Source organism: Haliotis rufescens, unplaced genomic scaffold (assembly GCF_023055435.1).
Source record: "Haliotis rufescens isolate VD_foot unplaced genomic scaffold, xgHalRufe1.0.p SCAF_9, whole genome shotgun sequence".
Classification (NCBI taxonomy): Eukaryota; Metazoa; Mollusca; class Gastropoda; order Lepetellida; family Haliotidae; genus Haliotis; species Haliotis rufescens.
The window spans coordinates 12,093,547-12,108,466 of NW_025964383.1; the positions used below are offsets into that span (position 1 = coordinate 12,093,547).

General features: G+C 41.3%; 1 protein-coding gene across 6 annotated transcripts in view; it reads right to left on the reverse strand.

The window, feature by feature from the left end:
- LOC125377427 overlaps positions 1–12,826 on the reverse strand; it is a 30,168-nt gene extending 17,342 nt beyond the window's left edge. The window contains exons 1-3 of one of the 6 annotated variants that reach the window (XM_048390698.1): positions 12,757–12,826; positions 562–2,371; positions 159–254 (exon numbers count right to left, since the gene is read on the reverse strand). In XM_048390698.1, coding sequence (XP_048246655.1) covers positions 159–254; positions 562–903 — 438 coding nt within the window. In that variant the 5' untranslated portion in view covers positions 904–2,371; positions 12,757–12,826. Of the gene's footprint in view, positions 1–158; positions 255–561; positions 2,372–6,253; positions 6,392–12,756 lie in introns of those variants that run through there. The other 5 variants (XM_048390696.1, XM_048390695.1, XM_048390700.1 and 2 more) reach the window with 5 other exon arrangements.
- Positions 12,827–14,920: the final 2,094 nt, after the last annotated feature.

Here is a 14,920-nt window from a genome sequence, read left to right on the forward strand (position 1 = left end):
CTGAAAACTATGTTTTTTTATGCTGATGATGACTGCAATAGTCCAAACTCGGCTTACCTGATGAACTTGAATGCGCCTAGGTGCCAGATTGCAGATCCGACGTTAAGGAATAATAACTCAATGACTAGCTTCAATAATAGTGTGAAACCTTTGCCTACCCATTCAATTTGTCGAACTCTGTCCTTTAGTTTGATGTTAGAGTGTTCAAGTTTGATTAACTTTTTTTTCAATTCGTCAATTTCCTTTTGTTTTACCTACAAAAAAAGATAATCAAGGTATTAACAGTTCGGCAGCACCCCCACGTTCCCAGAGAAGGATTAACTAAATCGAATCAGGATCTTTGACATTCTGATTATGTGTCATCAGCCAGTTGCTCATATTTTCAACTGTTGGTGTCAACTCAAGTATTTACAGACCGTCATTATATTGTTGAGGTTTCATTTTTGTCTACAGCTGTGTATTTGTTTTCGTGGTTGAGATAAAGGCACAGTTTCTCTTCACATTTAGTTTAGTAACCTTCGTAGTTTACTAAATGGTTGATTCTATATCATTAAGACATACCATCTGTAAATTGGATAATTGTTCCTTTAGTTGGAGAACCATTGAGCCTGTTGCACTGCTGTTAGCTTGACGACTTGATTCTCTCCACTGAAGTTCTTCTTTCAGGTATGGTTGAACCTCGCTCAGTATCTGCATGAAGATATTATATCCCCTTTTTCCTTTCCTTGTGAGGATGGTGAGCAGTTCATCGCTCTGTGCAGATCGGCCCAACTTGGCCTTGCATTCACCTTTGTCCTCAATGCTGAATATACTGCATTCGTACAGTTTGTCAAGAACCAGTGTCACTTCCAGTTCCTCCTTCAGCAATCCATGATGACGTTGCAGGATTTCCCTGTCCGACATTGCTGATCATGGGCCTTAATTCCTGTATAAATGTATACAGCATTGAAAATGATGTCAATATTGAATGAACATTCGTTCATGGTGCATGCACAACTTGAATTTTTGCATGTTTGTTGGATGTATGATACTCACACACGTGTTTTTTATATGGACCGCACACAATGATTGTTTAGGTATCAGGTGCTCATACAAACAACATTTGTTTAACCATAAATAAAGCTTACTTAATGACCCAGCTCATTGAAAACCAACGTTAATGCACCCTGGGTATGCTTGCAAACAGGAATGGCTCAAAACGAAATTGCCAGACACTTTGATGTTAATCAAACACAATATCATCTCTTGGGAGACATCATCTACAGTAGGGCAACTCTCATGACTTGCCACGGGCACTTCGTTCACGTCTGACGTCATGTCAACAAGATAACCATAATCGATCGGTGCACGCGTTTTAACCAACGTTTCGAGGCAGCAGAACATGTCTATGATATGGGAGGACGTCTACGACTGGACCAAGAGCAACCGGTAATGCTTGATTATGTGTGCTAATCCTTGGTTGACATTTGGAACAACATCCTTGCTGTTTCCAATCTCTGTCTCGGGATGGAGATGATCAGCTCTGTTCACACCTATTTTGTCAATTTATAGCATTCATGGCATATCGTGTGTCAAATAAACATGACATGGCATGCACAGAAGAAAACGATGTTGTCATTTGCATACATTTAGAGACCAGTATCGTCATAAAAAGACCCTAGACAGTCCGGCGTATTTATTTCTTGACAACAATCAACCACGTAGGTACAATCACACTGCACAACGCCCGTGTACACACTGTGCACATACTGCCAGGCGACGTCCTGCAATAAATTGGCATCTGAACCATGAAGTGGCCTGCACTATATAAACGCAATAGATCACATATGGTACGAGGTTTAAAGAAGACTGAAAGACTTGCGACCAAGGCCAACAACTGCGGCTAAACTCAATCATGTGTTTCTCAAAGTGGTGTCCAAAATGCCAATGTCGTTCACCAACCGACCCATTCACTCCATGTTCAGAGGACGTATGGCTGTAATGAAAATCAGCGATGGTCACGCAAGGTCCTGACTTTCATGTTCTTATCTGTTATCTGGTTCTTCTTTCTTATCTGGTTATGTACACGTTTGACATCATTCTTTGACACGTCAACTGGACTCAATTTGTGTACATCTTTTTTTTAAATTAAAGACTCAACAGATAATCCTTTGTGGGACAGAGTCATGTTAAGGAGTGGTCTCCATCTCCAGGGGTTCAAACTGTATGTGAACCTCAACAGTAGGTGAAGAGAGCAGGAATCTCCAGGTGCATTTTTTTCCTTTGTTTTGTGGGCATCACCCTCAACAATCTCAACTTCTTTCACAGAGTCCGTCACGGATGCATACTCAGATACCACAGCCTCTGTTTGAGAAGATGATGTTTTACCCACCTGGTGAAGATAAAAGTGGTGAGATACTAAATCCGTACGTCACACGTGTTGTACAAGGTTGACCTGTTTTTATTCGTCTTAACTAGATAAACGTGACCTCCGTCACACTGAAATTACTTTTTATATTCATAAAAAACATCACGAGACGTCAATCACTTTTATAAAACTTTACTTGACAGAACTGAAGGAATCTCCTGAAAAAAGAGTCATTTACAACACTTTATTAAACCAAACACAAACCAAAATAAATTAAATTCGCTTTGCATTCTGTACCAGATATGCATAGAGCAACTACAGACATAATATACTCAGCAACAAAAGTTCCTGTGACACCCCTTTCCAGCCAGTTGCATACACAAAAAATATTTCTGGAAATGTCAATATGAAAACATGTAGTACAAACGCAACCGCAGCAGGAAAGCATGATCTGATGGCTAAACGTGTCTTTCACGTACCAATAATTCAATTGATGATGTAAACCAGGGTATAAAAGCATGCGTTTCGCAGGGATTCGGTAGGCAATGTTTCTGCTTGTCTTTACAACTGCAACATTTTTAATTTTAATCATTATTTGAAGTTTGGAGGTGCATCGCCTATCTGCAGATGACCGCGTGAGACCCATTGGTATGCTCAAGTCAGGAACGTCGTGGTGTGAAGTTTTTAGGCGATGGAACGTGCACAGAAACACTATTTGGACGTTTTTGCAGCGGTGGCAGCAAACAAACACTGTCAGAGACAGTGCTCCCTTATGAGCATCCGTCAAGATACTTGGATTCAGACCACTCATCTGTGAAATCGGTTCTAGCCCACACTAATCACTGCGAGAAACATCCCAGGCCTTTGTCGAATTTCGGCACAGACTGTACGTCGCCGTCTTAGGCGTTACGTGATTGCTGGGAGACCATCCAGACGCCAATTTTCTGACCAACAATCACCGCCGATAGTGTCGATCTGCAGTGGTGTGAAGCTGAAAATCAAATTTTATTGTTCGCCATCAGCAAAATGACGAGACATCACAGCCGAGAATCCATGACATTCACAGGTACTTCTTCATCAGATGGCAAAGCACCAACATGTCGTCGTCGTCTCGTGTGCTTTGAGTCTACAAATGGTATGATTCTGCATCGCTGATCTCCACCCACAATCGAAAGTCAACATTCGACCCTAACTTTGCGAAGACAGGCTGTAGAATTGGCCTGATTCTATCAAATGGCTGGTAAAGTCATGCCCCTTGCTTAAACCATTTTGCACAAACCTTTGGTATTTTATAAGTAAATAATTCTAAGTGTCTTTTATATATGTATCAATTTCTAAACTTAAAACTTGGAGCCCTATGTCCAGGTGGCAGTAGGGGCACCGGTGGCTCAGTGGTCTAAGGCGTCACGATTCGCTGTGCAGCGTTGCGTCCCTTGGACACGCCAGAAACCTATGATTGTGGGTTCGAATCCCGGTTCGCCCCGATTATGTTTCTAGGTTTGCCAGCACCATACCTGTGCTTGTGGGTTTCACTGAACTGGTGACCCTCTAAGACCTGCACCACTTCGGGCTTTCCTCCCACATTAAGCTGACACGACATGATCTAACTGGAATACTGTTAAAATCAGCTCATGGGTCAATCTGGTGACGCTGACCTCCAAATGCTGTACGTCTCTAGTTGTTTTTTTTTCGTTAGATAGCTCGGTCTAATTTGCTGGAGTATACAACTCCTTTTCCCTCGGTCTTTACAGCTTGGAGATCTGCTGCAGTATAAGACATTGTTGATACTCCATGGTAGGTGGGTAAAAGATGTGCTGAATCATTTTCTGTTCTACATGGCTTCCCAACACCCTGGTTAAAAAGGACAACACATTGACTACTACGTCCATTCGATCCGACTATTGGCCACATATCTTGGTTATTGAAGCTTCAGACACAGAACCAATCAACATTGTAACAGTTGTAATCTCCAAAGGTATCATAGTTATCTGCAGAGAGGTTACAAATGTTACAAGAGGTTACAAGACACTAACCTCATGTAAGGGCAATATACGTGACAGAGCTCACTGCCTGTCTGGCATGACCAAAGATGAAATTGCCAAGGAACTTGTCAAACAGTTTGTCTCAGCTGTCAAACGATTTATCGTAAAGAAGGATGGTGTGGTTGAACCGACCACCACCTACCACTTCACATTTTCACGAACGTCTATCCCTCAAACTATCAAAGCTGGTTATTGTAACATTGGAATAGATATATATGTGAATAATTAACTGCTTGTTTTTAAATTTGGTTAAAGTACTCAGTCTGTTAAAGAATTGTCCCCTTGTGTGACACGTAATTCCTGTCAAAAACTATCATCAATGATAGGCAATGCATTAAAACAACAACACTTAACTGGATTAATCATCAAACGATACCGCATTGTAACTTCGTCCGAATCATGCTTGCCAAAACATCGACGTCCTGCGAACACCCCCTATGTGTGTGCATGTCTGTCTCTCTGAGTGTCTGTATTTATATAGAATTATAGGCTTACTTATAAGCATCTAGGAGTGTCTGGCGACGTCAAAATAAAGCGCTTATATAGCGACGTGAATACATGTGTATATATATATATATATATGTGTGTGTGTTGGTGTGTGTGTGTGTTTGCGTGCGTGCGTGCGTGCGTGCGTGCGTTCGTGTGTATGTGTGACGTTGACCTAGTCAGGATTAATGCCGAATTTATAGTGCTCGGCCAATGAGATCCCTTGCGTACCAGTTCACCATGATATACCCCACCAGTCCGAGCCGACCGTCCTTGTTTTAGCCCCTGAATGCCGAGAGCAAGGCAGGGTAACAACAAGTACCATCTTTTATTGTAATTTGGATTGACGCGGCCGGGGATGGGATCTTGGAGCTGCGGCCGGACGTTCTACCATTAGACCACGGATGCGGTCTCACTGGACAGTACTATCGGGACCGCATACTGACCACCTTTTGTTCGCCCGTTTGCAAGGTGTGTGAGTCAACGTTTTGTCTTTTAGGACGGTAACTCTCATGCTCAATGTGCACGAATCGTCAATGTTCACCCCAAGGAGCACAACATCCGTAGAATGTCATGGCAAGCAATGAGCACAGGCCTTTCCCGCATTGAACACGTCTGGGACATGATAGGGAGACGTGAGAGTCAACGTCATACGCCGCCGACCACGTTGGCTGAACTTGGCCAGGCGCTTCATGGGGAGTGGGACAGACTCCCGCCATTGAGGAAATTTAAACGCAGTAAGCCTCGTTGAGTGCATGAATGTTTGACAAGTCATGGCAGTTTAACGCCACGTCAACCACCGGTGGTAATGTGTTCCCACACAAATATTCCTAGAACCGTATGCCTCCTAACATTTTGGAAATCACGACCGTGATCAAATCTGCAACTAACCATCATATATGGTCCGCGGAATGTAAAATGAACCACTGCTGTAAATCTTTAACCAAAAAGTGAACATTAAGCCATGCAGAAAATTATTTACGACATGTATAGAGTTGTTGGCTTCAAAGACAAATAATCTGACCCTTTGAACAAACGCACTTCTCAGTTACAATATTATAAGACAGACTGATATAGGAGTGAGTGAGTATGGTTTTACCCCGCTTTTAGCAATATTCCAGCAATATCACGGCGGGAGACACCAGAAATGGGCTTCTCACATTGTACCCATGTCGGGAATCGAACCCGGGTCTTCGGGGTGACGAGCGAACGCTTTAACCACTAGGCTACCCGACCGCCCCGACTTATGTAAGAACGACAGAGACACAGATCCTTGAAACCCCTGTAGTACATTACCTGTTTATAACATGCATACTTCCTGAGACACCATCACAACTTCACCAATTCACAATAGGATTAAACGAACAAATCTACTCACTGTTGTGTGCTCGCTCTAAAACTGTGTTAACTTACATCAACAGCTACCGTTCTCTGTGTATGGTCAACATGAAGCCGACAGTCGTTGTTTTATCTTTCTATGTCACCTGTCGGTGTCGGCTCTGTTCACTACGACACCAGCGGGAAACATGTTGCAACTAGTGGACTACATTAGGACCATGACTCACCAGGTACCAGGAAGCACTTAAGAAGTACGAAGTGCGTTATGTTTATGTCAGATTGTGAACATGTTCTACTGGTTTGTGCATCCAAAGTATGGACGCTACCTGCTCTGCCAGTCGTGGATACGTGTGTTCCGGGTCATCAAACAGCCACCTATGTGTTAAGGACATTGAGTAATGAGAGAAAAGAACAATATGCGTGTTAGTGATAAAATTGCTAACTGATATTTTGCAATCTTGACAAAGGTCTCTTTAAAACAACGTTAGAAGGACTAAAAAAGTTTGTACAAGTATGTTAGGGAGTTCGATTACAATTGAATGTGACGGAAAAACTATTTTGGAACAAATAATTAATAACGATGTGCATACTATAACACGTTTTGTTATTCAGTCCAGTAAATTAATAATATGAACTGAATCTTTTGTTAAACGACTGCTAAATTAAGGGTAGATATAGAGAGCTCATTTCAGTGAGAGGCTATTGTGCTCGCGGTACAGCGGCGTTTTATGCCTGACCAGGTTTAAAATTCAACATGAAATCTGACGTCTCATACACCGTAAATAAAACAAGTCTTGAGACGATGTCAGCCAAATGAACAATTTACTGACATGTCCAATGATTTAGAACGACGTAAGATCTACCGTCTCTCGGTAACCTGAACTTAAAGGTGAATGCCTCCAAACAAAATCTGTTCAATACGGCAACTCTACACTACTCTTTACTAGAGTAAAAAGACAGCCTCCATGGTCTAGTTGTAGAGCGTCCGCCCGGGGAGTGAAAGGTCCGGGGTACGATCCCCGGCCGCGTCATGCCAAAACACGTTAAAAGATGGTACTTGTTGTTACCCTGTTTGGCGCTCGGCATTAAGGGGCTAAAACAAGGACTTGTCGGCTCGGATTCAGTATACTGTGTCTGAGTGGGTTATTCATGTTAAACTGCGGCATGGTATCTCAATGAGCTTGCACCATAAATCCGCATCAGTCCGGACAAGAACAAGCAGCCACACACACACAAACACACACACGTGCATGCACGTCACTATATAAGTGCAATAATTATGGACGCGACGTTAAACCCAATTTCACCTCACCTTCTACAGTGAAACCTAATATTTTAGAAAGATGATAGTTCATTGAAATAAAACCGTGTCCAGTGATTGCTATTGGAGAAACCTTCCCCTCAACATTTACTCATCACGTCACCTGAAGTAGCACATAGAACATATCAGTTCATATATACAGACAATTCAGATGGTCTAATGAAAAGGGAGGCTATGTAAAGAAAACAGCAGATGCATTGTTGCTTTAAGCATGGGTCGACAAAGCAATCTCCATAACTCTTGGCAACACTGGATTCCTACCTAATGTAATGTCTGGGATTTATGACAGCGCTCTAGGGGACACACTTTAAACACCAGATATATTTTATGCTAGGGATTGTTTAATCAGTTGACAGCTGTCGAACGAGGGTCGCGATGTTTGCAGCTTAAGGAGTGTCTTATATTTTAAACAGGATATTGATTTACACAATCGATATGTTTGTAGATATTATGTTTCTACGGACACGAGCCATGAGCGTTCCATGTCTATCAGACCCACACGTGATTCAAATACAACTCAGAGATACCAGGTACAAAGCAAACATCATGAAGATAATAAGTGAAAGATAAAACACGACCCCGAGGTTTTATAAGCACGGCCCCTGACACCCTCCTGCAATCTCGACCAAGCTTTTAAGGCCACGCTATCTGTCTCAAACACATATAAACATTTTTTAGTACTGAATAATATTGAATCGTCAAGGTCAAGGTCAATGAAAGCATCCAAGATATAAGATAATGTATGTTTGTCATGTCAGAAATTTATAATTGTAACCATTGACAGTACATTTGAATTTAACTCAGTGAACTCAGTGAATAAATACACACAAATACGAAAAAAGAATCAAAAACAATTACTGCCTCACTAAATGCTGGTGAAAATTTGCTCAATCACGTTTTTCCATAATATCCGGAAATCAGATAGCGTTTTAATTTACCAGGTTCGACACGGTTCACTATTCTTGAAACAAGCAGAATCATTCACTAAGTTACAGCCATTGCGTTTGAATATATAAGGCACCATGGAGAGACAGATCGGTGGTTGACACTGAACATACAACCCAGCATGGGAGAGATAAACTAGTGGTTAATACTGAACATACAACCCAGCATGGGAGAGATAAACTAGTGGTTGATACTGAACATACAACCCAGCATATGAGAGGGAAACCAGTGGTTCATACTGAACATGCAACCCAGCATGTGAGAGATAAACTAGTGGGAGATACTGGACATACAACCCAGCATGGGGGAAGTAAACTAGTGGTTGATACTGGACATACAACCCAGCATGGGAGAGATAAACTAGTGGGAGATACTGAACATGCAACCCAGCATAGGGGAGGTAAACTAGTGGTTGATACTGGACATACAACCCAGCATGGGAGAGATAAACTAGTTGTTGATACTGGACATACAACCGAGCACGGGAGAGGTAAACTAGTGGGTGATACTGAACATACAACCCAGCATGGGAGAGATAAACTAGTGGGTGATACTGAACATGCAACCCAGCATGTGAGAGATAAACTAGTGGGAGATACTGGACATACAACCCAGCATCGGAGAGATAAACTATTGGGAGATACTGGACATACAACCCAGCATGGGGGAGGTAAACTAGTGGTTGATACTGGACATATAACCCAGCATGGGAGAGATAAACTAGTGGGAGATACTGAACATGCAACCCAGCATAGGGGAGGTAAACTAGTGGTTGATACTGGACATACAACCCAGCATGGGAGAGATAAACTAGTTGTTGATACTGGACATACAACCCAGCACGGGAGAGGTAAACTAGTGGTTGATACTGAACATACAACCCAGCATGGGAGAGATAAACTAGTGGGTGATACTGAACATGCAACCCAGCATGGGAGAGATAAACTAGTGGTTGATACTGAACATACAACCCAGCACGGGAGAGTTAAACTAGTGAGTGATACTGGACATACAACCCAGCACGGGAAAGGTAAACTAGTGGGTGATACTAAACATACAACCCAGCACGGGAGAGGTAAACTAGTGAGTGATACTGGACATACAACCCAGCACGGGAGAGGTAAACTAGTGGGAGATACTGAACATACAACCCAGCACGGGAGAGGTAAACTAGTGAGTGATACTGGACATACAACCCAGCACGGGAAAGGTAAACTAGTGGGTGATACTGGACATACAACCCAGCATGGGGGAGGTAAACCAATAGTTGATACTGAACAGACAACCCAACATGGGAGAGATAACCTAGTGGTTGATACTGAACATGCAACCCAGCATGTGAGAGATAAACTAGTGGGAGATACTGGACATACAACCCAGCATGGGAGAGGTAAACTAGTGCTTGATACTGGATATACAACCAAGCATGTGAGAGATAAACTAGTGGTAGATACTGAACATAGAATCCAGCACGGGAGAGGTAAACTAGTGTGAGATACTGGACATACAACCCAGCACGGGAGAGGTAAACTAATGGGTGATACTGAACATACAACCCAGCATGGGGGAGGTAAACCAATGGTTGATACTGAACAGACAACCCAACATGGGAGAGATAAACTAGTGGGAGATACTGGACATACAACCCAGCATGGGGGAGGTAAACTAGTGGTTGATACTGGACATACAACCCAGCATGGGAGAGATAAACTAGTGGTTGATACTGAACATGCAACCCAGCATGTGAGAGATAAACTAGTGGGAGATACTGGGCATACAACCCAGCATGGGAGAGGTAAACTAGTGGTTGATACTGGACATACAACCCAGCATGTGAGAGATAAACTAGTGGTTGATACTGAACATACAACCCAGCACGGGAGAGGTAAACTAGTGGGTGATACTGGACATACAACCCAGCATGTGAGGGATAAACTAGTGGGAGATACTGGACATACAACCCAGCATGGGAGAGGTAAACTAGTGCTTGATACTGGATATACAACCAAGCATGTGAGAGATAAACTAGTGGTAGATACTGAACATAGAATCCAGCACGGGAGAGGTAAACTAGTGTGAGATACTGGACATACAACCCAGCACGGGAGAGGTAAACTAGTGGGTGATACTGAACATACAACCCAGCATGGGGGAGGTAAACCAATGGTTGATACTGAACAGACAACCCAACATGGGAGAGATAAACTAGTGGGAGATACTGGACATACAACCCAGCATGGGGGAGGTAAACTAGTGGTTGATACTGGACATACAACCCAGCATGGGAGAGATAAACTAGTGGTTGATACTGAACTTGCAACCCAGCATGTGAGAGATAAACTAGTGGGAGATACTGGGCATACAACCCAGCATGGGAGAGGTAAACTAGTGGTTGATACTGGACATACAACCCAGCATGTGAGAGATAAACTAGTGGTTGATACTGAACATACAACCCAGCACGGGAGAGGTAAACTAGTGGGTGATACTGGACATACAACCCAGCACGGGAGAGGTAAACTAGTAGTTGATACTGGTCATACAACCCAGCATGGGAGAGGTAGAGCATTGGGTGACACTGAACATACAATAAAGCTTGCGATGGGAAAATCATGTACACTATCCGTAAAATCCAGCATGCTACCCCAGTGGTTGACACTGAACATATAGTCCAGCAAAGATAAACCATAACACTGCAAACACGAAAACGTCGTTTTTTCCGTATAGGGTCATTGGACGGAAAAACGACGTTTTTGGGACACTTTCAAACCATCGTATTTCCGTCAAAATAACATCGTTATTTGACATCTGAATTTACTGGGAGAGAAGGATATCATCAAGTTCCTCCCTTATTGATTGATATTGTCAATCAAGCAACAGCCTCTACCGGTGTTTATACTTCTCAGATTCCATTGGTCAGTTCTCGCTTGTTAGACTTTCGCCGGAGTTTGACGCTGTACGCGTACCGCTTAGTGGGAGTGAGTTCTGCGCATGCGGATTGTTTAATGCCTTGTCCATATTTTCCGTTCTGTGCATGCGCGATTTTGCGTATTGTTTCCTGGATTTAGTGTCAACTTTATTTGACAATGATTCATAAACACATTCTCGTGATAAGTTCGGAATTTACAATGACACTTAAATGTATGGCACGTACTTGATCGGCACGCTTTTCACATTTACTAGTACAATGATAACGGTAAGTATTTTAGTCAAAATAATTAAGAAAGCGCAAGACTCAGTAACGGCTGAGTATGGGTATAGGATTAATACTTGCTCAAGTTATATAACGTCAAATACGCCAACGAATATCAAACTGAATACCTTTCCGGATTTTAAAACTTATTTTTGTAGACGGTGATCTTGGTTTATTTTGCCAGATATATGTACATATATTTCCCCCGATATTGCTTATTTTAAGGCTTATTAATAGTTAAAGGTTCGTCCGCCTTTCTATTCACGTGATTCAACTTCCACAATGCTCTTTGTACATGACACTTAAGCAGTGTCCTGTTACTGTAATACAGATTAGTTTCAAATTCCAAACTTAGTCTCTAAAACTGTATAATTTTGATAGAAACAAGTAACTCCATATAAACTGAAGAGGAACCCCAGTGACATTGGCTATTGCGAGATGAACCTGAGGAAAATCTAGCCTTGTAAATTGTATTCCGCACGATTGTGTTCTTGCATTGACTCTTAAGTCAGGAAAAATGACTTAACAGGAGAGTTTTGAATTTAATGATTAAATGTTACCTATAAACTACTCTGGAAGTACAACCGATTGTTCTGTTTATGTCATGTTATATATGTCAGATATACATTCACGCCTGTCCTAAAGTCATCCTCTCATGGAACCTTATATTGTTCATAGTATCAAGGTTTAAAAAAGCAATATCAAGAGCAGCAATTTAAACTACAAAAACACAAACACAAGGCTGTTATCAAGAGCTCGTACAAACGTGATGCATCGTTAAATCTGTATCGTGATGTCTTCAGAAATTCAATTTCTTGCAAATATATATACTACGAGATAGTAAGGCTAACGATTACCCACCGAACGTAGACAATATGGCTAATACAGATATCGCATATTTGAATGCTAATACTAAAGACAAACACTCGTCATTATTTATGCAGTGACGATATAACACGTTTCATGGTAACTTTAAACAGGTTTCCTTTTCACTTTAAGAGCTTTGTTTTCACACAAACATGTAGCAGCAACTCGACTAATCTGCCAAACATAATTATGGGGCAGTTTTCAAGCATGTACTCACCTACAGTACTCTGGTGTTACTGAGCGGAGGACGGGAAATGCTCTGGTCAACTCCGCCGCGCAACAGCAGAATGTTCATGGAACTCTGCAGGGGGCATTCACAGTGGCTTCAAATGCGCTGTTCAAGATAGCGGACAAGTGAAATCGTGTGATATATGGAAGGTCATAGTTAACATACTTATCGAAACTCGAAATGCCATCACGCTCAAGATGAATGTTTAATGTAACATCCAACAGTCCCTCAAATTGTAGCCAAGACTTAACTTATGAACGATTGGTAATGGGCATACGACAATGAGCAAACGAATTCGGCGCCCGCGGTAATTAGCGCCAATTATCTGTTGGCTTCCCCCCCCCCCCCCACCCCCCCACCCCCCACCCCCCCCCCCTCACTCTCTCTCTCCTTCTCTCTATCTCTCTCTGCCTCACAGCTTTTATTCATCAGATGAAGGAGTAAGTATATACTCCGAAACGTTGTGTTCCTCATAATACAGACGCTGACATCTATAAATTTTCTTACTTATGTGTATCACTTCTTAATTCCCTTCAAAGACTCAATCTAGCTTTGTTTTAAAATGTGGAGATGCTTAGAATATAGTCCTGACTATAAACATTTGGGTTTTTAGACTTAAATTGTATAGCTAAGAAATGAGTGCGGATGCATGAAGGCGGTTATAGTTACAATGCAAATGTTACAGAGATTTGTTGAAGTGATAGAAAAATGTTTAGTTGTTACTCTTAAAAGTAGGCATATATTAGATTTATCAACCAGAAATATTGCATACCAAAGGATAATCATAAATCATGACTCTATTCTACGTCGAAGACAACTACATGTATATTTGTGTATGCTTTTGCTACATGATTGGTTAGGACATGGATACGTCAGGATAAGCAATGAGAAATTGACATTTGATGATATACATGTAAGATAGCTACGCGATAAATCGCCAAGAACAAAGAAGAACGAAACGTAATTTATTTCATGATAAAACATTGTTCTGTCATGACGTCATTTCTGGAGATTCGAACATGCGCTCGCAACTTGAAGACGTCGTACATTTGACGTTATGTTTTAGAAAGGAGTGTCTGGTGAGTTGTTCCCAATAGATGCAGCTGGGAAGAGTAGATAAACGCAATGCCCGAACAATCGCATCCGAAAGTGAGGGCAATATGACAATTGGTATTGGGAGAAAGGGTACAAATAATCGACGAGAAAATTGTAAGAATATGCAGGAAAGGCCAAATTCAAACCCTCCTGTTCATGAAATGTATCCAACATTGCCGCGGTCGGATTCTGTTCAGGGATTCATCATTATAAGTATGCTTTTTATTATATTTTATTATTCAACAACTTTTTTTTTCAGTATATTATGTTCATTTTAGAGATTTGATGTTATTCTAACATCAGGTGTATAGTACGTTCACTACATCAGTGTTGACATTAAAATGATAAATAAATACAATGGAAATACATAGTTGCTTAATACATATATATGTGGACATATACGTATGGGCATTTAAATGTATCTATACCTCCTCATAGAAAGTGATCATAGATTATTGTAGAGCGTGCATAAAGAAAAAGAGTAATCTGGTTCATACCACATTCAGCAATATTCAGCCATATTGCGATATTGGTTTTCCACATACAAGACGAACCATAAAATCATGACTTGGATTTGGACATGGCTCCTTGGTGTGATTTAACACCACATAATCTCAAATTGAAAAAGAGCTAATGCATGAATAAATATTACGAGATGAAACTGATGTGTACGTTTGGATCTATATTTGCGTAGCATTACCACGTTAATTAATCAGTATATATGTGTTTTGCGCAAAAAGATATTGCAGGATCGAGGCTGACATGCATGTAACCTCTTCAGCAGTGATGTAAAACAAATTTCGAGAAAATGTTGAAACTGATATTTTTAGCAAGCCGCTTGATTAACATAGACTCTTTGAATTTATAAAAAAAAGTATTTCATTGTCTTTTGATATATATCGATGGGAACATGGAGAGTCTGTCTGAAGAAATATGGACTTGCATGGGATCTTTTGGATAGTTGTACTCCACGGTTAGACTAACGCTTAATCTCTGAAAATAAATTATTTTGATAAAAACGAGAAACTATATGTAAATTTAAAAGGGGCCCCACTGG